This window comes from Bombina bombina, chromosome 3 (genome assembly GCF_027579735.1).
Source record: "Bombina bombina isolate aBomBom1 chromosome 3, aBomBom1.pri, whole genome shotgun sequence".
Classification (NCBI taxonomy): domain Eukaryota; kingdom Metazoa; phylum Chordata; class Amphibia; order Anura; family Bombinatoridae; genus Bombina; species Bombina bombina.
In genome coordinates, this window is record NC_069501.1 from 239,952,804 (window position 1) to 239,978,569 (window position 25,766).

General features: G+C 39.3%; 1 protein-coding gene across 1 annotated transcript in view; it reads right to left on the reverse strand.

The window, feature by feature from the left end:
- DPH1 (diphthamide biosynthesis 1) overlaps window positions 1-25,766 on the reverse strand; it is a 1,055,215-nt gene that overhangs the window by 957,949 nt on the left and 71,500 nt on the right. Inside the window, exons 2-3 of the mRNA XM_053706219.1 lie at window positions 9,077-9,229; window positions 7,992-8,055 (exon numbers count right to left, since the gene is read on the reverse strand). Coding sequence (XP_053562194.1) covers window positions 7,992-8,055; window positions 9,077-9,229 — 217 coding nt within the window. The remainder of the gene's footprint in view (window positions 1-7,991; window positions 8,056-9,076; window positions 9,230-25,766) is intronic.

Here is a 25,766-nt window from a genome sequence, read left to right on the forward strand (position 1 = left end):
CTAAGGCTTTGCCGTATACATTAGCACCTCAGTGCAAAATATCTAGACAAAAGCATTTAAAACTGTAATACTGTTCTTAGCAAACAAAGCCTTGTATCTCCTGTGGTCAGCTAGGGGCAAATATGTCAGCTACTACAATGATCAAGCAATCACTCTCTATAATATTTTAGCGTAATGCTGAGAAAAAAATGAAAGAACATTCAAAGTTGTTTTATATTTGTTTTGTTTTTTTAACATTTAAAAGGGAAATCAATTTTGGGTTTATATTCCTTTAATAACTGGTCGCTTTAAGTTGTTGTAGAGCTTGCTCCTCTTCTAAGTAATACACTAATTCCAGACTATTAACATTTATAGAGTCACTGAATGTTTTTAACTGGCCCTGAAAACAAATTCTAACAGGTCACCTCTTTTAAAAAATGTGGACACCCCTGTTTTACTACAGACTTGTTTGCCAGGATAAACCTATACTGACCCCTGCCCACACAGGCTGATCTAGGAACAAACCGCAGCCCATGTCAGAAGACAAGTAAACATCATAAATAGTAAGATCCATTACACAGACATAACTCCTTCTGACATTAAGTGCTTGTCTGCTGCTACTACCAGAGCAGTGCTGTAGAAAGAGATAGCCGGAAAAATCAGACAATAAGGGAAAGTGCTTGCAATACGGGAAAATTGACCCTCCACCCAAACTCCACCACAGCTGACTGGTCCTAGGCAGAGGACAGAGAAACAGAATGATAAAAAGGCTGTGTCACTAGTGAGGAATGAAGGAAGGAAAACACAGAGCTTATGATAAAAGATGGTCTCCATTAACCTCATAAATAAGGAATGGGGAAGAGCAGAAAAGCGGCATTCACAAGAGGTCAGTGAGGAAGAGGGGAGATTAGACTGTTTATGTAAAGTCCTGCTATGAAAATATATTTACGTCTCTTCAATTCCCTGGGTGCTCTAATTAGCTAAACGATTCCAAGCTTCAACTAGCAGAGAGAGAGAATGCAAAGCTTGGCTCATAGCACGAGCATGGCTTATGTATAAATTGATCAAAGTAAAAACACATATGGACTTAAAAATGATTAAAGGGACAGTATACACCAATTTTCATATAACTGCATGTAATATAATATGCACAGATAGTGATCTAAATATCCAGTATAAAACCATTTAAAAACTTACTTAGAAGCTCCCAGTTTATCTCTGTTAAAAAGGTAGCTGGAAAGCCCACTGCAAGTGGGAAAGAGCAGACACTCCCCCTTCCTTTGCATATGAAAAGACTCTTTACACAAAAAGGAGCAAGCAGGAGGAGGAATACATCAGTATTCTCATAAAACTTTGGGGCTTGGTTAGGAGTCTGAAAATCAGAGCAATGTTATTTAAAAATAAGCAAAATTATACATTTATAAAAAAAAAAAACTCTAACTGTATATATACAACCACCTGCTAACCCCCCGCCCCTCTCCCTCTCTTGTTTCATCTCTCTTCTTCTTTCTTTTCCTTTCATTCTCTTCCTTGTTGAGATTGCACAAGCTAACTTATATTGATATTTGTAAGTATTGTTATGTACTTGTTATATTCTACTGTTCCTAATGTTATTTCACTCATGGAGCCATATCCTATAGCCCCTATTGGTTTACTTCGGACATACCAATATTTTTTACTCATTATGTTCCAGAGACCATTTTCTATGTTGATGGATGACTGGTTACCTAGTTCACTTGTGAAAAATGTGAGGTTTTAGGTAAATAGCTGGTCCTCCATGGGGGATCAGTATGAACTACTAAGAGGTCATTTATCTTGTTGTCTGATTACTATGTAACATGGAAAGAAATACCTAAATATGTCTTACTGCTGTACCATTGTTTATTGTAACCTCAATAAAAATATAATTGTTTAAAAAAAAAACACACACACCTGCATAGGCTATATAAATGGATCATCTACAAAACAGTTATGCAAAGAAAAATCTAGTGTATAATGTCCCTTTAAGAAATATAATTCTTGAGAGTATCTGAGAAAATAAGTCTAACAATAAGTCTGGCCATAGAATTTATAAACATTGTTTATAACATCTATTTTGATGTACTAAAGCTTCAACTATCTCACAGTGCGCTGAATGGACTGGTTTGGTTGGCATATGATCAAGCACTTTGAGGACGTCCTGGTTGCTGGCATATATTAACGGACAATTCAGAAAACTCTTTACCAGGATACTCTCAATATAATTTGGAAAATAATTCCATAGATTTACTGCTCTAAAATTAGGTGTGGTGAATCAAGGGCAATGAAAATAAGTTCAAAAATTACAATGACATATTTATATTGAACTTTGTCAGTCAAAATATTGAGAACCTCTAAAAGGAATAAGTCCTAAAAGGACACTTCCAAAGACACCATGAAAGGCAAAACCATAGAAACGGTGGTATGAAGGACCTAAATTCTCCAAGCCTCCAACCCGCAATGGGAAGGAACACTCTAGTTCCCGAAAAATCGGAAACGACTTAGCATGTCGCCGTGGATCTCAACGGAGTCCTGGTCCACTAGATTGAAAGGCGAATGAGGACTGAAGCAATCTCCCATGCCCCTAAACAACCACGGACCCTCAAGTCCTCTCAGGATGCTAGTTGAAGCTTGTAAGACAAGACAATCACACAATCATATTGTGATCACTGGGCGCCCTCACCGGACCAACCAGACATAAAAAGGTGCCACGTGTCTGAACTAGGCCTCAAAGACAGAAGGATTTGTACCCAGTCAGGACCAGCCTGAAACCAAGAGCCGCAGCACTGTCAAGCCCACATAGAGTCTCCCCCGATGATGGAGGGATTAAGAACAGTCAGAAAGACTTTTGTAAACAGAAGGACCACCAAATCGCGAGTATCAATTCCAGAGAGGAAAATTCCCGAAGGAAACATCACACTACAACATGAGCTTTAAACCAAAAAAAATTCATCCTCACCGGATGAAAATAAAAGATAAGACAACCTGTAGTTATCGCCCAGGAAGAACAGACAGACGCAGGACAAGCCCAACAGGAGTCCGAGACTTCCAAGCTTCCAAGAACTGGAAAAGGATACACAAATAACAGACTAGAAGAAGATTACTTCACCTCCTTATGTCTATGTATGCAAGCCAGTCAAAGAGAAAGACTGAGAATCCCCAGACCCATTAAGAGTGGGATCCTCCAGCAACGCCAAAAATGTGCCTTAGTAGGACACGAAGGCGCGCCAGTCTATAACGAAAGGCGCAACATACCTCCGCCGAGACAAAAGGAAACACTGGCCACGAAGGTTGACCCCCTGAGGCCTCAGAGGCAGTCGCTCCCCTGGAAGTCTGAACTGGACCAGGCGATCCCACACCTGATGAGCCCCGGTTAACGAAACACAGACAATATCGTAAGCACACTCCCGGGAGGTGCCGATGCACCAGCGCCAAAGATATGGCCATGTGGAACCGTGTCGTAACCTCCGGTGGGAACAGGCCACACTCCCTAGAAAGGATAAGTAGCATTTGGGCTACCTGCATGCGTAGTAAGAGTTGATGGTAGGGAACTCGTCTTGTGAGAAATAGAATTCCCAGAGACAGATGGCTCAGTGGGCACCCGAGTCCCAGATCCCGAGGAACAGAGCACTCTAAAATGGCATTCGGAACATAACTGATGGGCATGTATCACCCGGGCCAATTCATATTCTTTGCAAGAAGTAGAGTCTGAATCAGAGACATCTGTCTCCCAGAATCCTCCATAACTGGGACACTGCCGCCTCCAGAGAACCAGACACCAGCGGACCAGGATTTCTCCGTCACCATGCGGTCAGGAAAACAGAAATGGGGTCACAAGGTAAACCGTGCAGTCCATGCAAAAGTGCACCCGCCTGAAAAGGCAGCGTCACTAGAAATAGGCCGTTATGTTCCAAAATAGCCATGAGCCTAGGTAACACTACACAGTAGCAGACAGAATCACATAAACATGATTATAAACCCCCCTTTTCAATAATCCCCTTCAGGAGATATTAACCATTGATTCCTAGATACAAAATTGAGCCTCACTGAGACCCTATGTTAAAGTTATCCCCGAAAGGTTGTAGCCCCTCTCGGATAAAAAGTTGAAATTACAATACATCCATGATGAAAGTAAAATGAAACGATCTTACTGGAATCTATGCAGTGGAACAGGAACACGGCCCTTCAAGGGTGACAGATAGTAGCGTCGCCTCTGCCATGGACATGAGAGAAAAAAGCAGGCAGCAAAACTCGTCAACGCTGATTGCTTGTGGAGCTGTTAATATGAGTCAGGATGGTTTTGCAGAAAGACTCTCCCTGCATCTCCAGACTCTAACTTTCATCCATGAGAGGCTGACAGGACTACTTAAAACTCCAGTCCCATGCCAAAAGAGTACTACCCTCCATAAGAGACTATTGAAAACTTCTGCAACTTTTTTGCCAACCTCCTGGGACGAAAGGCAAAGAATGACTGAGGGATGAGGGAAGTCGGAGGAGTATTTAAGCCTTTGGCTGTGGTGTCTCACAAAAAGACAATGAACTTACACCATTTGCTGGCCCCCTGTATCACGTGACAGTCATTAGCCAATGACAGACTAGTAAATGTATACACTGAACTTGTGCACATGCTCAGTAGGAGCTGATGCCTCAGGACTGAGCACAATTTAATAATGGAAGTAAACTAGAAAGTTGCTTAAAACTGCATGCTTTAGTATACCTTTTAATCAATTTAACATAGCTTAATTCTAATTTGCTTCACAGACTAAAAGGCCCTATTACCTAAAGCTCTCTGCTCTGGTGAGATTATCTACGATTTCTCGTCAGTACTGCAAGGTCCCTCAAAGAATTTTGGAAAGGTAAATTTTAGATTGTGAACCCTTTATTTGATTATGCAGGATTCTGGATGTGAAAGATTTTGTATGTATTAGCGCTGCGGAATCTGTTGGAGCTCTACAAATAACCGATAATAATAATAATAATAAGATGACATCTTTTTTGATCATCAGGCCCCAAGTGTAATTTCCAATGCAACTTCATCATTACTGCTAAAAAATGATGATAGTTTAGGAGTCACAGCACCTGACGTATATGATCAGGGTCATGAGTTTAAATTACAACTGGGGCAGTTCATTTTTTCCTTACCTTTCCAATATGTATCAGAGCTCATAGTGAAATACCCTAAACTTAAAAATGTTTAAATCTCAGGTAGTAGAGTGTTCATGTGCATTGCTTATATAATGTAGGTACTTGGTTTATTGCATCTAAATGTTGAAATAACATGCACATTTATTAGTTTCCAAATTCAATTGGCATGCAAGTATTAAAACACTGCCATATAACCCCCTTCTTCACATTTGTGAAATTACAATAAAAAACAGAAAAGAAGAAATGCAATATATTTGCTACATAGATAATCACACAGAATAGTCCCGCCAACGCCTGAAATATTGATGCTTTAGTTGTTAATTGTAGAAGTCCTTGGTAAATAGAGTAATTTTCTTGTTGTGCTTGTAGGATCAATCCCAGGGGCCAGAGTTTAAGTTCTGAATTTCCATTAAGCAACAACAGTGTTTCGGTGAGAATCTAAATTTAGCAATTAATGTTAATTTTCGGCCATGTAATGTATAATATAGGTTATATAAGTACATTATTCATATCTATAAACTAAAGCAAGAAACGGAGTACAGCTCTGTGTTTTATTTCCTATATAATGGAGCAGAATAGTTCTGCTCATATTTTATTTACGACATTATATTGAAACTGTGGTATGGTTAAGTATTTAGTAGAATATAGTGAATTAGTCTTCATGACATCTAGCTGTACCATTCTTTTGCACACATACACAACGTCTTGTAACTCCTATTCACTGGAATTTTATGAGACTGGATTTATGTTCTAAAGCAAGGGAGTCAATGTTATTAGATGACCATTTAGCAGCAAGGGAAATATACATTAGTCTGTTGTGAGTGAACATGTCCTTTAATTTACTTGATTTATCATTTAATACTCTTTTGCTTCCTTTTTGGACTATTTTGTTATTTGGCATATTTGATATAGTATTACATATAGGGCATTTTCATAGTTTTATCTACTACTTTTTGGTCTTCTCAGCCGCATCACACATTATTCAAGGAAAAGTCTTAGGTCAAGTAGTGGCAAAAAAATGACCATTTCACTCCCGGCTATATCAGAACATGACAAAACTACACTGGGTGGCATAACTCCTAGAGTTATATTACTATTGACACAGAAGCTAGTAACCATCTTCAGGATCCTTTTTGTTTGTTCTAGAAAGAATGGAATGTATATTATGCAAAATACTAATAATAATACTACTAATACTACTACTAATACTACTAATACTAATAATAATACTAATAAATAATAATACCACTACTAATAAATAATAATACTAATAATATTACTACTACTAATAATAATAATAGTACTACTAATACCACTACTACCAATAATAATAAGAATACTATTACTACTACTACATAAATACTAATAATAATACTACTACTAATACTACTACTAATAAATAATAATACTAATAATATTACTACTAATAATAATAATAATAATAATAGTACTACTAATACCACTACTACCAATAATAATAAGAATACTATTACTACTACTACATAAATACTAATAATAATAGTACTACTAATACCACAAATACTACTACTACTAATAATAATAATAATAATAATAATGCAAGAAACAGGTACAGGTATTTACACACTGGTGTAGATGTTGGTAATTATGATAGCTTCCAACCTTCTCTCCAATGTAGAAATTCAATGCATAATGCATGCATAATGTTATAATCCACAGTATATATACCAGTAAAAAGTGGTGTCTGCAGGGTGTGTTCTGCTCTAGCCCCACCCTATTAATGTCAACCCTAAGCAAACCTGCCCCTTTCCTGTTGACCCCGCCTCCCTGAATGTGTGTGTCCTCCTGCCTTTTCCTCACACTCTTCCATTTCATCATCTCCACCTCACCACTTTCTCTACTTTTATTTTTGTCATCTTTATTTTTTTTTTCTTTCCATTCTCTTTTTCCTCTTATTTCCTTCCTCTACTGCCTCGCCTAAGTTTGCCTCTATCAGCTTCCTCTTTCTAGTCTTCCTCTCTTCTCCTTTCACTTTCTATTGTTTTATCGCATTCTCTCTCTGTTTATCTTACCCCTTATTATTGTCTATATTTTTTCCTTGTTCACCCGCTCCCTTCACTCCTTTCTCTATCCCTCCATCTCTTTTTTTTTCTCCTCAAATTCTGCACCGCTAGAGTTTATGGTCACGAGTTTTACTCCAGCACTTGTGCCCAGCATCCTGCACTCCCCTCATGTCACTTAATGTGTGTACATAAAAACAAAGCAAAACTAATACAGAGTAGTATTGAGCACTGCCTGTGCACCACAGACCTGCTACACATCCCATATTTACTGAAATTATCCAAAGCATTAAAAAATATACTCATTAAAAACAATGCAAAAAGGGGATGAGTCTACATTTTTCAAAAAGGCCACTCTAGACTTAGCCAATGATAGAGGGATACACAATATGTAGTTTTCCCAGTCCAGTAATACAGCAAAAAAGTCATAATATGGTATTTCTGCATACATATGAGATTGGACAAAAATATATAATGTTAGAACTGTTATGGGGTTTCTAAGATATTTGTATTGCTTTACATGTAAATAAAAGACAAATCTTCTTTTTAATCCTCCGTCCACAAGTTTTTAAATGATATCCTTAGGGTTTACAAGCTATATACATTTTCTTAAACCAGACAATATTTAAGAGGCAGAAATAAAACGGGAGGTATGGAAAAAAGCTAAAAAAAAAAAAGACAAAAAAAGTTACTTTTGTCCCCTAAATATTTTTTTGGGGTGAAAACCATCAATAAGAAACTGTTCTTTATACACAAATTAACATCTTGGTTGAAATTAATTTGAAACACCTTTTCCATAAATCTCCTTACCTCTCTATGATGTCAGCAATTGTACAAGCAAACATCAGGAGTCCTTCGGGCATCTGTAAAGCAACTGCATGGGATACGTGAATCAGACACTGTTCACTAAAACCAGACACGATTAATTCCAATTTAAGTAAAAATGACTCATATACACCATGCAACTTATGGAAAACAATAAGAACTGTGACAATTGTTCTAAAGAAAGGGTCTAAAAACAAAATCAGATAAAAGGAAAAGAAGATATTTTAGATAAACAAAAAAGTCACAAAGAAATATTTCATATATCCTGAGAATTTGCATGTGAATACCTTGAAAAAAGCAAATCAAAACTGAGGGGTTTTTGTTGGTGTTTTTTTTTTTTAAGCAAGAAAAAAAAAACTCAAATGTTCAAATACTTTAAAAAAAGAATAACTGAACAGAGACAGACAGTGAAAAACGGAGAAGCAAATAAAACGGAAGTTTATTGTAATGACAAATATAACATTACATCTGAGACCTATAGAGCAAAGAGGCAGGAGAGGGAAATGATTAGAGAGGATGAGGAAACGTAAGCAGGACACAGAGACGCAAGCAGCCAAATGGGATTAGAAGCAATGAAAGCAATAGATCAGACACAGGCATTAAGATCAAGGTGCACTGCAAAACAGGGTGGAGAAATTATCCTATCAAATGCTTCAGTCAACATCTCTCAGGTAGCTCATTATTTTACCACTACAGGTGTCTTAAGGACAGAATGTTCACAAATGACTGGCTCACAGCTGTCACAGACAATGAATTCCAATCAAAACACTTTTCTGAATGTTCTATTCATACACAATCCATGGGACGGATCTGCTTACATTTTAACAAGAGATAATCTGTGCTCCAGTTAACCGTTACATTGATATTGTGAATCGTGAGCTGCTACAGCTCACATAATCTAACACTGTTGACGAAACTTGTCATTTTCTTTCTCTACGTTGTGATTTATGAGACAAAGGGAGGCATTGTTGTAAGACAAAAGTGACATTTTTGCAATTAGTATGCAAAACAAAAAAGGTTTGAATGAAACAATATTCAAGTCAATGTAACTAGCAGTAGTGGTCACTAACCTCTCTTGGCTGAGGCTTGCTGAATCCTCCAGATAGTTTTAGGAATTTCAAAATTATAGTTTGGAGGTAAAGCTGACATGGCATCCAGCAGCAAAGTATTCTGGGAGATCTCATCTGGTATCTGATTGGCTACACGGCGCACAGGGGCTCGAGCTACAAGTTGTAGAAGATATAAGCACTAAATAAGACAAAGCTCTAATAACAGGAATACCATGCATCATAAAATGTTTATTACCCACATAATGTGTATTGATACATTTTTGAAAGATTGTCACTACAAAATATCAGTGAACACACACACCACAGATGACTAAGACCTTTAAATGACGCACATATATTACCTTATCAATAATTATGTATATCATCAAGTGCTGCATCTGCATCAATAAGCGTAAAAACATTAATATGTCTGGAAACATTCAGTAGTATGCGCTGCTAAAAGCCTGTGTTGCACTATACAACACTTTTCATTACTGTAATTATCAATAAACATGTTAACTCTTTTACCTCTGTACTGTACCCAAGATTGATTCATTTTATCTGTGGAAATAAAATACTGTGTTTCACCCCCACGACTCAAAACATGTCATTTTAAGAAACTTTACTAATTTACTTTGTGCTCTTGGTATCCTTTATTAAAAAGCAATGTACTACTGGAAGCTAGCTGGTTATTGGAGACAACACACATATGCCTCTTGTTATTGGCTCACCAGATAGTTCAATAGAGCACTGCTGCCCTGTATTTAACCTCTTTAATCCCTGCAATCACAATACCGTAGAAAAGTTAATACAGTATATTAATATTATTTGTAGATAAATCATTAGATAAGCTTTTCTGCAGAATTGTGATTGCCCCCTTATTACTGCATATGCAAGCGATAGTGCAGTACTAAAATGCTCAAACACATTAGATCTTTTTCCTTTTGCACTTTTATGTCCTTAACCTTATCAACTGCAATTATTGAAAACAGTCTAAATGCTTCTAAAACATTCAATGTTTATGCAGTTCTTTAACAACATAGTGCTTAAAGGGACATTAAAGTATTTGCACAAATAAATAATATGTATATGCAATTTAAGATATAGTCTAGTCAAAATTAAACTTTCATGATTCAGATAGGGCGTGTAATTTGAAACAACTTTTCAATTTATTTTTCTCAGCAAATTTGCTTTGTTCTCTAGGTATTCTTAGTTGAAAGCTAAACCTAGGTAGGCTCATATGCCAATTCCTAAGCCCTTGAAGGCTGCTTCTTATCTAAAAGCATTTGACAGTTTTCACAGCTAGAGGGCATTATTTCATGTGTGTCATATAGATAACATTGTGCTCACGCACGTGGATTTACTTATGAAAGGGCACTGATTGGCTAAAATGCATTTCTGTCAAAAGAACTGAAATAAGGGGGCTTTCTGCAGAGGCTTAGATACAAGGTAATTACAGAGGTAAAAAGTATATTAATATAACCATGTTGGTTATGAAAAACTGGGGATAGGGTAATAAAGGGTTTATCTTTCTTTTTAAACAATAAAAATTCTGGAGTAGACTGTCCCTTTAAGCACAAGACCTGCGTATAAAATAAAGATAGCATAATGCACCTGGGGGAAAAAAATACATTTTATAAACAAAGTTGTTTATATTATCGCCTTTGCTATGGTAAGTTAACCCTTTAAGGACACAGCTTTCAGTTTGCTCAATTGTTTTATGACGGAAAAATTCCGTCATATGTCCTTAAGAGGTTAAAGGGACAGTCTAGACCAAATACATAATTTTGATTACCTATTGTTACATACCAGAGAAGAATCCTGCAACTGGTCCCACCATCTATAAGCTTGTGAGAAATACATGAAACATTTAAATATTAATCGTCTGTTAAAAGCCGAATATAGCAGCCAAGCTCCGCCCATACATGTTGGTATGTTAAGTTTCTCCAATCACGATCAACTCTTTAAACAAGCTTTCCTACTGCCGCATGCTGATTTGTGCATGTGCAATTTGAAATAGCAAACTAAAAAATATTGAACATTCATTGCTAAATTGTCATACAAGAAAACAGCTAACTGGACAAGAAGTGAGCTTGGTGGCCATTTTTGGCTCCTAACAAACCATCAATATTATAAAAGCGTCACATACTTCTTACAAGCTTATAGATGTGCAACCTGTTGCAAGATGCTTGTCTAGTATATAACAATAAGTAATAAAGAATAACTATTGGGTCTAGACTGTCCATTTAATGATAGCTATAAATCATTTCCTGCAGCAATTACTATGTAGCATATTGTAGGGTCAGGGTTATGGATTCTGTAGGGTGCAATCCAACTTCTTGGGGAGTGGTGGAAGATTAAAAAAAAATAATAATTAAAATACCAGAAAACTGAGCAGTATCTATACTATAATCGCATTTGTAACTCGTCCGTCAGTGTTGCCAGTTGTGCACACATCCTCAAAGGAATGTTGGCTGTGCGAGGCAGCCAAAAGAATGTTGGCTGCGCGCGCAGCCAAAATTATCCACAGGGTGGATTCCGAAAGTTGCAGGGTGGTGAAAGAATGCACCACAGGTGGATTCTCTCACCACCCTGCCATTTTCGGAATCCACCTGGATGCAGAATAGGCAAACGAAGCCTAAAAAAAAAAAAAAAAAAAAAAAAAAAAAAAACACGCAACCGCCCGCACGAAATAACAAAAAAACACGTAATCGCCCGCAAGAAATTAAAAAAACCTAACCGTCCACACGAAGCACGAAGTATAACCAAAAAAAAAACTAACCTCCCGCATGAAGTATTAACAAACACCTAAACCGCAAACCCCCACATTGCAAAATAATAAAGTAAATTAAATAAAGCAAATATCATAATTAAAATATTAACCCCTAAGCCGCCAACCCCCCACATCGCAATAAACCTAATTAACCTATTAACTCCTAAACCGGCAACCCCCAACAACGCAAATAACTATTTTAATTACAAAGCCCCCTAACCTAACACCCCCTAAATTAACCACAATTACCTAAACTAAATTACAATTAAAATAAAACCTAACATTAAATTACAAAAAATAATCTCAAATTACAAAAAATAAAAAAGTCTAAAATTACAGAAAAGAAATAAACAAAATAATTAAAAATAAAAAACATTAAACCTATGAAAATACCCCCCAAAAAAATAAAAACACCCCCTAAACTAAACTACCAATAGCCCTTAAAAGGGCCTTTTGTAGGGCATCACCCTAAATTAAACAGCTCTTTTACATTTAAAAAATACTAAGTCCCCCCTTTAACAGTAAAACCCCCCACCCACCAAACCCCCCCCCCAAAATAAAAAAAACTATCATTAAAAAAACTAAACTACCCATTGCCCCTAGAGGGGCATTTGTATGGGCATTACCCTTAAAATGGAATTTAGCTCTTTTACTGCCCTTAAAAGGGCATTCAGCTCTTTTACAAGCCCATTAAATCCCTAATCTTAAAATTAAAAAAAAAATCCTAAATCTAACACCCCAAATAGGTACTCACCGTTCCTGAAGTCTGGCAGAGAAGGTCCTCTTCCAGACAGCTCCATCATCTTCTGTCTTCATCCGGTGCAAAGGCATCGTGGAGCGGACTTGCGGAGCTGGCTTCCCCGATGCATGGATCCTCAGTGGTGGTCTTCAGCGGAGGCGGTCTAAAGTGGCGTGGAGGCTCCTCTTCATGCGATCGTCCACAGTACTCTGAAGATTAAATGCAAGGTACCCCATATTTATTGGGGTACCTTGCATTCCCTATTGGCTGAAATTTTGAAATCAGTCAATAAGATGAGAGCTACTTAAATCTTATTGGCTGTTTTGAACAGCGAATAGGATTTCAGTAGCTCTAATCCTATTAGCTGATTTCCAAATTTCAGGCGGTACCTTGCATTCAATTTTGAGTGTACAACGGAGATTGGATGAAGAGGAGCCTCCATGTTGCTTTGGACCTCCACCGCTGAAGACCGCCTCTGAGGACCGCCACTCCGGATCTGCACATCGGGGAATCCGGCTCCGCACCTCCACTCCGGGGGGTTGGTTGGGTGGGGGGTTTTACTGTTAGGGGTAATTGGTAATTTTTTTAGGAAAAAGAGCTGTTTAACTTAGGTAATGCCCTACAAAAGTCATTTTAAGGGCTATTGGTAGTTTAGTATTAGATTAAAGGGTGTTTTTATTAGGGGGGGGGTATTTTTATAGGGCTATTAGTTTAGGTTTAAATTTTTATTTTGGATAGCTTTGTTTATTTTTTTCTGTAATTTTACATTTTATTTTATTTTTTGTAATATCACCTTCAGGGGTTGGAATTTTTTTAACATAGATTGCCCTCTGGGCAGGCTTATCGCCTAGTTAATTATAAAAGTATACTACAGGCAAACCACCCAAAATATATTAAAAAAAAAAAGGTTTTTAAATAAAATTATTAAAATTACCACTTTCCCTGACAGTAAGTCACAGTCTTCTCTGATAACAGCACAGTACTATAGTTCAAACGGCACTATGTATACAGAGGTATTGACAATTATGTAAAACTACTATAAGGTTGCATGTATAAACTGCATTATGATATGTAAATATTGTGTTAATTACACGGCATATTGTTGATTACACTTGGTCCGATTTTACAGAAGTATGGATAAAGGGTTTTGTACCTGAACAAAGTTTTTTTTTTATGTGTAATCACATTTTTAATTGAATGGCCACTCAATTGCAGATACACACTATGCATTATATATAAAAAATATAACATCAATGTCCCTTTAATTGTATTATTGTATCACTTTTATAAGCTTCCCCATAAAAAGTGTAAAAAGTGTTTGCTTTTTGGTTCTCAAAAAGATTGTAGTCTCATTTAATAATAATTTAATTTACCTATTTTACTGTCACCTGTCTTCAGTATTGTGACCAAAGTATTCAGAACCCTGACTCAGTAACATGTTTACAATGGTTCTAAGGTTAATCTTGACATTGATGGGAAAGTCACATATTGTGAGAATATTCCTGCCTGCAGGAAATCTCCCGGGGGGGGGGGGGAATTTAAAGCAGCATTTGCAGCTTTTGAAACCTTGTGATACAGGCTTGCCCCTCTACCAATTTAACTTGTTTTCTATAGTGTATCCGTTTTATCTTACCATGAAATGGTGCCATTGAGTATGCCTGCTCATGTACCAGGAAATAAAACATTTGGCTAAGCTTTACAAATAAATAAGTACAATACAGACTAATTATTATTATTATTATTATCGGTTATTTGTAGAGCGCCAACAGATTCCGCAGCGCTATAAACAAAGGGGGAGTACAACAAAACAATTATAGGGTAGAGGGCCCTGCCAAGAGTTGCACTGTTGTAGTCAGCTCTTAAGAAGGTGATCTACAGACAGCTGGACTTTTAGGCTTACATGCTAAGAGGGTTCAGGGGATTGCAGTGGAGGAGAGGAGCTGGTATTAGGAAAGGTTAGCGTAGGTTGTATGCGTCCCTGAACAGTAGAGTCTTTAGGGAGCACTTGAAGCTTTTAAAACTAGAAGAGAGTCTTGTGGAGCGAGGCAGAGAGTTCCATAAGATGGGAGCCAGTCTGGAGAAGTCCTGTAAACGGGAGTGTGATGAGGTGACAAGAGAGGAGGAGAGTAGGAGGTCGTGAGCAGAGCGAAGGGGACGGGAGGGAGAGTATCTGGAGACAAGGTCTGAGATGTAGCGGGGAGCAGTGCAGTTGAGGGCTTTGTATGTAAGAGTGAGAGTTTTGTGTTTGATCCTAGAGGCAAGAGGAAGCCAGTGAAGGGATTGGCAGAGAGGCGCCGCAGATGAAGAGCGACGTGTAAGGAAGATGAGTCTGGCAGAGTCATTCATTATGGATTGTAAAGGAGCTAGGCGGCAGGAGGGGAGACCAGAGAGGACAGAGTTGCAGTAATCAAGGCGGGAAATAATGAGAGAGTGGATTAAAATCTTAGTTGTGTCTTGTGTAAGGAAGTGTCTAATTTTAGAGATGTTTTTAAGGTGGAAGCGGCAGGCTGTAGCCAAGGACTGAATGTGAGGAGTGAAGGAAAGATCTGAGTCAAATGTGACCCCGAGACATCGGGCATGCGGGGTAGGGGTAATGATGGAGTTGTCGACAGTTATAGAGATATTGGGGGTGGAGATTTTGGAAGAAGGGGGGAAAATGAGGAGCTCAGTTTTGGAGAGATTTAGCTTGAGGTAGTGAGAGGACATCCAGGAAGAGATGTGAGAAAGACAGTTAGTGACACGGGTTAGCAAGGAAGGAGATAGTTCTGGTGCAGAGAAGTAGATTTGGGTGTCATCGGCATACAGATGATATTGGAAACTGTGGGACTTAATAAGGGAACCTAGTGATGACGTATAGATTGAGAAGAGAAGGGGACCGAGGACAGAGCCTTGCGGTACTCCGACAGAAAGGGGTGACGGGGCAGAGGAGGCCCCAGAGAAGGCTACACTGAAGGTACGGTTTGACAGGTAGGAAGAGAGCCACGAAAGGGCTGTGTCACAGATGCCGAAGGATTGGAGGGTTTGGAGCAAAAGAGGGTGGTCGACAGTGTCAAAGGCTGCGGACAGATCAAGGAGGATAAGCAGAGAGAAGTGGCCTTTTGATTTAGCTGTAAGTAGGTCGTTGGTGACCTTAACAATAGCTGTCTCTGTGGAGTGATAGGGACGAAATCCAGATTGCAGCGGGTCAAGAAGGGAGTTTAACGTAAGGAAATGGGATAGGCGTGCATATACTAGTTTTTCGAGAAGCTTTGAAGCAAGAGGGAGGAGGGAAATTGGGCGGTAGTTGGATGGGGAGGTAGGATCAAGGGAAGGTTTTTTGAGGATAGGTGTGACCAGTGCATGTTTCAATGATGAGGGAAATGTACCAGTGCTGAGGGAGAGGTTGAAAATGTGTGTTAGCATAGGGGTAAGGGTAGCAGAGAGAGAGGGGAGCAGCTGTGAGGGGATAGGGTCAAGGGGACAGGTAGTGAGGTGAGAGCGCAGTATAAGTGCTGAAACTTCGTCCTCAGTAACAGGGGAGAATGAACTAAGCTTCAGGTTATGAGGGTTGTGGTTGAGTGAGAGTATTTGAGGGGGGGAGAGAATGGAATTGTGTTGAGAGCTGATTTCATGTCTGATGGAATCAATTTTGTTAATGAAGTGACTGGCAAAGTCTTGAGCTGACAGAGAAGTTGTATTAGGAAGTGGGGGAGGGCGGAGGAGAGTATTGAAAGTGGAGAACAGACATTTTGGATTTGAAGAAAGATTAGAGATAAGAGTAGAGAAGTAGTGTTGCTTGTGGAGAATAAGGGCAGAGTAGTAGGAGTTCAAGATGAATTTGTAATGAAGAAAATCAGCTGAACTCCGTGATTTTCTCCAATGCCGTTCAGCAGTACGGGAACATCTGCGTAGGTACCGTGTCAGAGGAGTATGCCAGGGCTGGGGATGAGTGTGTGATTTCCTAGCAGTGGTAAGAGGGGCGAGATCGTCAAGGACGGATATAAGGGTGGAATTATAGTGGCAGATAGATTGTTCAGGGCAGGAAAAGGAGGAGAAGGATGAGAGGAGCGGTTGAAGGGAATTAGTAAGTTGTTGCTGATCTAAAGACCTAATGCTTCTGTGAAGTTTGGTGTGAGGAGTAGAAGGTGGGAGAGTTGTAGGAAGGGATGATATGTTGCAGGTAAGGAGATGGTGGTCAGAAAGAGGAAAAGGGGAGTTTGAGAAGTTTGAGAGAGTGCATCGATAGCTAAAGATCAGGTCAAGGGAGTGACCGTCTTTGTGAGTGGGAGAATCAGTCCATTGTGAGAGACCGAAAGAGGAAGTGAGTTGCAGAAGTTGTTTAGCAGATGAGGCAGTGGGATTGTTAATGGGGATGTTGAAGTCGCCAAGAATGAGGGCAGGGGTGTCTGAGGAAAGGAAATAAGGAAGCCAGGCAGCAAAGTGGTCTAAAAATTGAGTTGGGGAGCCAGGGGGGCGGTATATGACTGCAACACGTATAGAGAGGGGAGAGAATAACCGAATCATGTGTGCTTCAAATGAAGAAAATGTGAGTGAAGAGAAGGGCTGTATTTGTTGGAAGGTGCAACGAGAGGAAAGTAAAATACCGACACCACCTCCTTGTCTATTGCCAGACCTAGGAGTGTGGCTGAAATGGAGACCCCCATGTGACAGTGCAGCAGTGGATGCTGTGTCTGAAGCAGAGAGCCAGGTTTCTGTAAGAGCCAGAAGGTTAAGAGAGTGGGAGATAAAGAGATCATGGATAGAAGTTAGCTTGTTGCAAACAGAGCGAGAGTTCCAGAGTGCACAAATGAAGGGGGAGGGGGTTTTAGATGTAAGAGGAATGCGATTAAGGTTACCAGAGTTTAGTTTTTGAAGTCTATTGAAAGGCACACAAGGATGTGAAAGGTTAGGAGGTTGTGAGGGACCAGGATTAGGGGAGATGTCGCCAGCAGCTAGTATGAGCAAGAGGGAGAGTGACATGAGATGAGAAGCAGATTTGCAGTAATGAGACTGTTGTTTAACTGAAGTGCAGGGGGGAGAGAGAGTATTTAGGAATAAGTAGAGTTCATGAGTACAAAAGTAAGGCGAGTATAAGAGAGATGGGCTAATGAACAGGGCAGGTGGAGAGGGAGAAGGAGTAACTGAGTAATGTAGTTTGTTGTAGAGACAAGAGGTAGCAAAAAGGAATATGAAGATATTGAGCATTATTCTGAAAGTGGGAACCAAGTAAACACATAAGACACAGTGTTACAGCAGCACTTGCAAGAGGATACAATGATATACATAAAACATAGTAATACAAGAGTACTTGCCTTGTGTCTTGCCCCTTGCCCAATCCTTGTTCAATCCTTGTATAATTCTTAAAAATTAATGCCTCACTTATAAAATGTTCACTTTGAAAATGTGAACATATGCTATTGTTAAAAAGTACACAGCCCTGTTACCAATGCACAAACCCCTGTGCAATGCACATCCCCTAACTAGTCTGAAATATATACAGGTAGGGCAGTCAGCTGAGTCCACTAAATTTACTTAATTGCTAATCAAAGACAGTTGGTAAGGCCAATTGGAATGTTAGAGTCTGGTCAGGGTGAGATGAGTTAAGTAAACAGACAATAAAATTTGGAGGGGGTTAAAACTGTGACATAAGAAAACTATAAATTTTAGAGTTATAGCAAGTATTGATAAGGAGTGAGCATCACATGGCAATTAACTAGACATTAGAATTGAGACATTGGGAAAAATCATTTCAAAAAATGCTGGACTTTTTTTTAACAGACTAAATTCAATTGCTCAAACACAGAGGGATTTGTTGTAAAATGACAGAAATGCAGGTTATAGCAAGATATCAGTGCAGGGCCTGAGTTCACGTACCAAAAAGAGGGATTTGTTGTAAAATGACAGAAATGCAGGTTATAGCAAGATATCAGTGCAGGGCCTGAGTTCACGTACCAAAAAGAGGGATTTGTTGTAAAATGACAGAAATGCAGGTTATAGCAAGATATCAGTGCAGGGCCTGAGTTCACGTACCAAAAAGAGGGATTTGTTGTAAAATGACAGAAATGCAGGTTATAGCAAGATATCAGTGCAGGGCCTGAGTTCACGTACCAAAAAGAGGGATTTGTTGTAAAATGACAGAAATGCAGGTTATAGCAAGATATCAGTGCAGGGCCTGAGTTCACGTACCAAAAAGAGGGATTTGTTGTAAAATGACAGAAATGCAGGTTATAGCAAGATATCAGTGCAGGGCCTGAGTTCACGTACCTCAAAGCAGAAGAGACAGTAGGTTAACTCAGCATTCCTTAGCAGATGTCAGTAGGCAGTTTGATAGTTAGTAACCAGCAGTGTGGAGAGTATTGAGTGTAATTCTTGTATAATTCTTAAAAATTAATGCCTCACTTATAAAATGTTCACTTTGAAAATGTGAACATATGCTATTGTTAAAAAGTACACAGCCCTGTTACCAATGCACAAACCCCTGTGCAATGATTTAAGATACCTTCTTTATAAATATGAAGAACTGTAACTCAAAATACATTATGAATTAATAACAGTTTTATTTGCTTGTTGTCACAAATTTGTAAAAACTCAAATAAATATTATAATAAAATATGTTAATAACAACAACAATAACAAATGTAAAATCACAAACACCCAAAGGTGCAATACAGTAAAAAAAATATAACAGTGCACTATTTAATTATGGGGAACAACACTATAGGCTAGATTACATTTGACTGGTAAGCTTTACAAATGCTCTCATTACTTGTCCAACTCCATTAAAGTCTATTGAGTTGGAAATGTGAACAGAGCATTGGTAATGCTTACCAATCATGTGAACAGAGCATTTGTAATGTTTACCAATCAAATGTAATCTAAATCTAGTCCTATAATTGTAGGATGAGTGTTCATAGGAATTAACTTAATTTTTCCTATGACTACTCTCCCTGCGATTATATAAGCTAAGGATGTTCCTCAGAGTACAGTATATTTGGAACATAATTGTGCAAGATGAGAACTAGCAGTATAAAAGGCAATTAGAATATTTTTTCAAAAGTTAGTGGCAACTTCATTTTAAGCAACAGAAGCATCTCTGCATGTTAAGCTATAAGTCTGTTTCTGCTATAAGTAAGGATGTATGACGCTTAGCTGAACAGTCTCACTTTATGCACTACTGCATGGGGCTGAAAGATATTTTTGGGCCATTTTAGACAGAGCTAGAAATCTCAGTTTTTTAACTGCCCAGTACTTCAGGGGTTTGTCTGAACGAGATATAGTGATCCTACAATAATACAAATAACAACAATTTGTATGGCAGAACTCCAGCTTAAAATAAAATGGGAATATTCAGTTTGGAAAAAACGCCACAAGATGGTGTATGGGTAGGAAGTGGAGGTATCAGTTTAAGTATTAGAACATTTGCATGAGTACAAGTACTCTTGCAAATACTCTGTATCGGCAACGATACTAGTATTGGTATCAGTGCAACCCTACTGGTGACACTGCGGGAAGCAGGCTTGCACATATCAGAAGTGGTAGAGAGTATAAGAAGCAGCAGTCTGGTGACACTGTAGGAAGCAGGATTGCACATATCAGAAGTGGTAGAGAGTATAAGAAGCAGCAGTCTGGTGACACTGCAGGAAGCAGGATTGCACATATCAGAAGTGGTAGAGAGTATAAGAAGCAGCAGTCTGGTGACACTGCAGGAAGCAGGATTGCACATATCAGAAGTGGTAGAGAGTATAAGAAGCAGCAGTCTGGTGACACTGCAGGAAGCAGGCTTGCACATATCAGAAGTGGTAGAGAGTATAAGAAGCAGCGGTCTGGTGACACTGCAGGAAGCAGGCTTGCACATATCAGAAGTGGTAGAGAGTATAAGAAGCAGCAGTCTGGTGACACTGCAGGAAGCAGGCTTGCACATATCAGAAGTGGTAGAGAGTATAAGAAGCAGCGGTCTGGTGACACTGCAGGAAGCAGGCTTGCACATCTCACAGGTGATGGGGAATATAAGAAGCAGCAATCTGGTAACTCTGTGGGAAGCAGGATTGAACATCTCACAGGTGATAGGGAGTATAAGAAGCAGCAATCTGGTAACTCTGTGGGAAGCAGGATTGCACATCTCACAGGTGATGGGGAATATAAGAAGCAGCGGTCTGGTAACTCTGTGGGAAGCAGGCTTGCACATCTCACAGGTGACGGGGAATATAAGAAGCAGCGGTCTGGTAACTATGTGGGAAGCAGGCTTGCACATCTCACAGGTGACGGGGAATATAAGAAGCAGCGGTCTGGTAACTCTGTGGGAAGCAGGATTGCACATCTCACAGGTGATGGGGAATATAAGAAGCAGCGGTCTGGTAACTCTGTGGGAAGCAGGCTTGCACATCTCACAGGTGACGGGGAATATAAGAAGCAGCGGTCTGGTAACTGTGTGGGAAGCAGGCTTGCACATCTCACAGGTGATGGGGAATATAAGAAGCAGCGGTCTGGTAACTCTGTGGGAAGCAGGCTTGCACATCTCACAGGTGATGGGGAGTATAAGAAGCAGCGATCTGGTAACTCTGTGGAAAGCAGGCTTGCACATCTCACAGGTGATGGGGAATATAAGAAGCAGCGGTCTGGTAACTCTGTGGGAAGCAGGATTGCACATCTCACAGGTGATGGGGAGTATAATAAGCAGCGGTCTGGTGACGGTGTATAAGAAGCAGCGGTCTGGTGACAGGGAGTATAAGAAGCAGCAGTCTGGTGACAGGGAGTATAAGAAGCAGCGGTCTGGTGACAGGGAGTATAAGAAGCAGCGGTCTGGTGACAGGGAGTATAAGAAGCAGCGGTCTGGTGACAGGGAGTATAAGAAGCAGCGGTCTGGTGACATTGCGTAAGCAAGCTTGCACATCTCACAGGTGACATGGAGTTTAAGAGGCAGTGGTCTGGTGACATTGCGGGAAGCAGGCTTGCATATGCTGCATAGTACATTGAGCTCTAAGTTCCTAATGAACTAGTTCTATCGGTCATTTACCCATATTAATAGTGGGATTAAACACTCTGTTTTCATGATTTTGATATACAGTACATGTTAAAAGGACTATTAAAGAGAATTAAAAAAAAAGATAGAGCATAATACTACAATGCTTATTAGCCCACAGTATTATGGGTAAACTAAAAGGAAAGTAATGATTGTGCATTAATAAAAACTGATTTAAACCACTTGTTATAAGGTTAGTGAGAACCGACTAGATTTTGGAAAGCGGGAAATCTGTTGCAAATGGAAATATATATATATATATCTTTGAACACATAAAAAAGGAAATAAATGTGAGCAAGGTTATTGATATGAACACAGCCATTCCTCAGCAGCCACAACAATAAATAAGTGAAGGAAATAGATCCCTGCAAAAGTAATTGTTCTAGGGAATGAAGAAAACAAGAGACACTAGTGACATGGAGAGAATCTGAGTCAGATAAGACTAAAAATATATCCTATAATGAGAAAGGTACCTTACATGCTCTGAAAGAGAAGTCTCTTCACCGCTTAGCAATACAAAAGAGTATGGAGAGTGGCATCACTAAGGGGAACTAGTAGGGGCTTAAGCCCAGAGCAGGTATAGTAAAGCTTGAAATGAAATTATAAACATATAAATGGCAATTTCAAATGGGGGCGAGCATATTTTTTGCTCTTTTAAGTTGCTAATAACTATTATTTGGTATCATTAGAATGCATACTTACATGGATAATGGCACATTTCCAGAAGCATTATACAGTACTTAGTACACATTAACAATGTATAGCCCCTGGACATAATCATTCAGAATTTTGTGTTTATTACCAGGGTACTAATGTTCGGCATTATTATGAGTGTTTTCATTATCAGTGCAGCATTTTCATTATCAGCACATAGGTACCAATCTTAAACACGCAGTATAGGGTTTCAGTATCAGAATATAGATATTCATCATCATTATATATGAAATATGTTTAATAACACTGTATACCAGCAACAGCACTGTGTGCTTATAATCAGTGTATAGATACTTATAAGCATGCTCATTGGTGTATAGGTGCACATCTCCATTATACAGTGCAGCATATTCCTTTTCAACGTATAGATCTTTAACATGCTTAAGAGTTTGGTGTTTATTAATAGTGTAAAGATACTCATCATAATTATACAGCACAACATGATCAGTATCAGTGTATACACAGCACAGCGTTTTCTCAGCATGCAGATACTTATCATTATACAGTGCAGAATATTCCTTATCCGTGTACAGATTATTCTAAAAGTGCAGCATGCTCATTACCAGAGAATATTATTAATTATAAAAAAAAAAAAAACAAGTAAGTGGTGGAACTGAAACAAAATAGAAATGTAATAAATATTAAACAACAGAATACAGAGGGGGAAACATGCTGTATGTATTCCTCTTGCGCTACCAGCAGTATAGAAATAAGAAAAAAAAGCCAACACAATTTTTATTCACCACTTAAAATATAAAAATGGATACAAAAATTCCTAAAGATAATTATATAAGACAAAAACTACCTATAGTAATATGCAATGTGACATACAAAAATATACTAATAAGTAAATAAAGTAGTATACGTGGAAAAAATAATATCTCTATATGTATTCAGATATATTCAAAAGAGGATACAATGTCCTTCTGAAAGGCTCCAAAAGAATTTGGACATTGTATCCTCTTTTAAATATATCCCAATACATATAGATATATTATTATTTTTTTCCACGTATACTACTTTATTTACATATATATTTTTGTATGTCACATTGTATATTTGTATTTTTTGACTTATGGTTTATAACCTAACTCCTGGTATGTGGAGTAAGAACTCTTTTCCAAGTTTATCTTCCTTCGATGTGACCGAAGAAGACTTAGAAGGAATTCCGAGTGCTCCCTTGCTAGACGAAAAGATGGTGCCTGCACCAAGATATCATCCAGGTAAGGTGCTACTGCAATACCTCATGTTCTGGCAACCACTAGGAGAGCACCCAGAACCTTCATAAATATTCTTGGAGAAGTAGCTAAGCCAAACAGAAATGCTATGAACTGAAAGTGTTGGTCCAGAAATGCAAACCTCAGGAATTTAAAATGTTCCCTGTGTATCGGAACTTGAAGGTATGTATCCTTCAGGTCTATGGTGGTCATAAACTGTTCTTCCTGAACCAGAGGAAGGATTGATCTTATTGTCTCCATCTTGAAGGATGGGACGCTTAGATATTTGTTGAGGCACTTCAAGTCCAGAATTGGACGAAAAGTTCCCTCCTTCTTGGGAACCACGAAGAGGTTTGAATAGAATGCCAGACCTCTTTCTGATGCAGGTACCAGGACAATTACTCCTAAAGAGACTAGGTCCCGTACGCAACCTAAAAAGGCAGTCCTCTTCTTTGGTCTTGTAGACAGTCGGGAGAGAAGGAATCTGCCCTGTGGCGGATGGGACTTGAATCCTATCCGGTATCCCTGAGATACGACCTACAGAACCCAAGGGTCCTGAACATCCTGAAACCAAGCGTCTGAGAAAAGCTACAATCTGCCCCCCACTAGATCTAATCCCGGATCGGGGTCCGCCCCTTCATGCCGACTTGTTATCGGCAGGCTTCTTTGTCTGTTTGGACTTGTTCCAGGACTGAGTCGGCTTCCAAGTACTCTTGGGCTGCACGGGCTTGGATGAGGATTAATATCATTGGGACTTGTCCGAACAAAAGGAACGAAAATTTGACAACTGTAGTCCCTTAGATCTATTTTTCTTATCCTGTGACAGGAAGGCTCCTTTCCCTCCAGTAACCGTGGAAATTATGGAATCCAGACCTGGTCCGAATAAGATCTTCCCCTTGAAGAGGAGAGAAAGTAACCTGAATTTAGTAGTCATATTCGCAGACCAAGACTTCAACCATAGAGCCTGGCGGGTTAGAACCGCATAACCTGAAGCCTTTGCGTTCAGGCGAATAAGTTGAATATTCGTATCACAGATGAAGGAGTTAGCAATTCTTAATGCATTAATTTCTCCTGAATATCCTCGAGGGGAGATTCCACCTCAATAAGTTCAGACAAAGTCGCACAAGTAGGTAGCTGCTCCAGCCACCGTGGCTACTGCTCCTGCAGGTTGGAATAAAAATCCTGTGTGTTGGAACATTCTCATGGGGAAAGTTTCCAACTTCTTGTCCATAGGCTCTCTAAAGGACGCACTATCCTCAAGGGGAATAGTAGTACGTTTAGTTGGCGTCAAAATGGTGCCATCCACCTTAGGTATGGAACCCCACAATTCTATTTGAGAGTCAGGGACCGGGAACAATTTCTTAAAAAGTTGCAGAGGGAGAAAAGGAAGTTCCGATTCTTTCCTATTCGTTACTAATAATGTTCGAGATACGAACGGATACAGGAAAAGTCTGTGGAACCTTACGGTCTTCGTAGACCCCGTCTAACTTAGCCTCTGGAACCTCTAGCGTAGACAGGACCTCCTTTAGTAAAAAAACGCAAATGTTCAATTTTGAATCTAAAAAGGAGGGTTCCTCCTCCGACAGGGCCGCAGACACCCCCGATTGTAGCTGTGTGGTAAAGTCCGCAGGAAAAAGGCCCCCTCCAGATGGAGCATTAGCTGTGCCGTGGGAAACTGTAGGTGAAGTGGTTTGAGTAGACAGAGCAGAAATCTCTCGGGTCATAGAATCCTGAGAGGTTGATGGCTCAGAGGGACTAATTGTGCTTGGGCATTGGCAGACTTAGCTCCCTACTTAGACTTTAAAACAGTGCTTAGGCAATTGGAACAAAATTGAGCAGGCGGGCAAACCACAGCCTCCTCACAATATAAACAGGTATTATTATTATTCACTATAGAAGGAGCGGAACCCTCTAACGTAGTATAAGAGTCCTACATAGCTTTGGTATGTAATTCCACAGATGGAATAAAAACAGGCACCTTTACAATCCCAATGGCTGGGACACTCCCCACCTCCTAGACCCAGACAAATGATCAGTGAAATGCTCTCCTCAGGAGTGCTGTCTGCAGCAGGATCGCAAGGAAGTGAAAGAGGCCGCACCCGGTCGCTTGGTGCGCAAGACAGGACTTCCCCTGCTATGCAAAAGAGTGTTAAGCTAATATGAGCTGTGCAACACTCAAAAACGAAAGTGAAACCTGTCTGTTCTCAAGCAAAAAGCTAAAAAGTTTTAAGAGCCCAAAAACAAAAGTAAAACCTGTCTGTTCCCAAGCC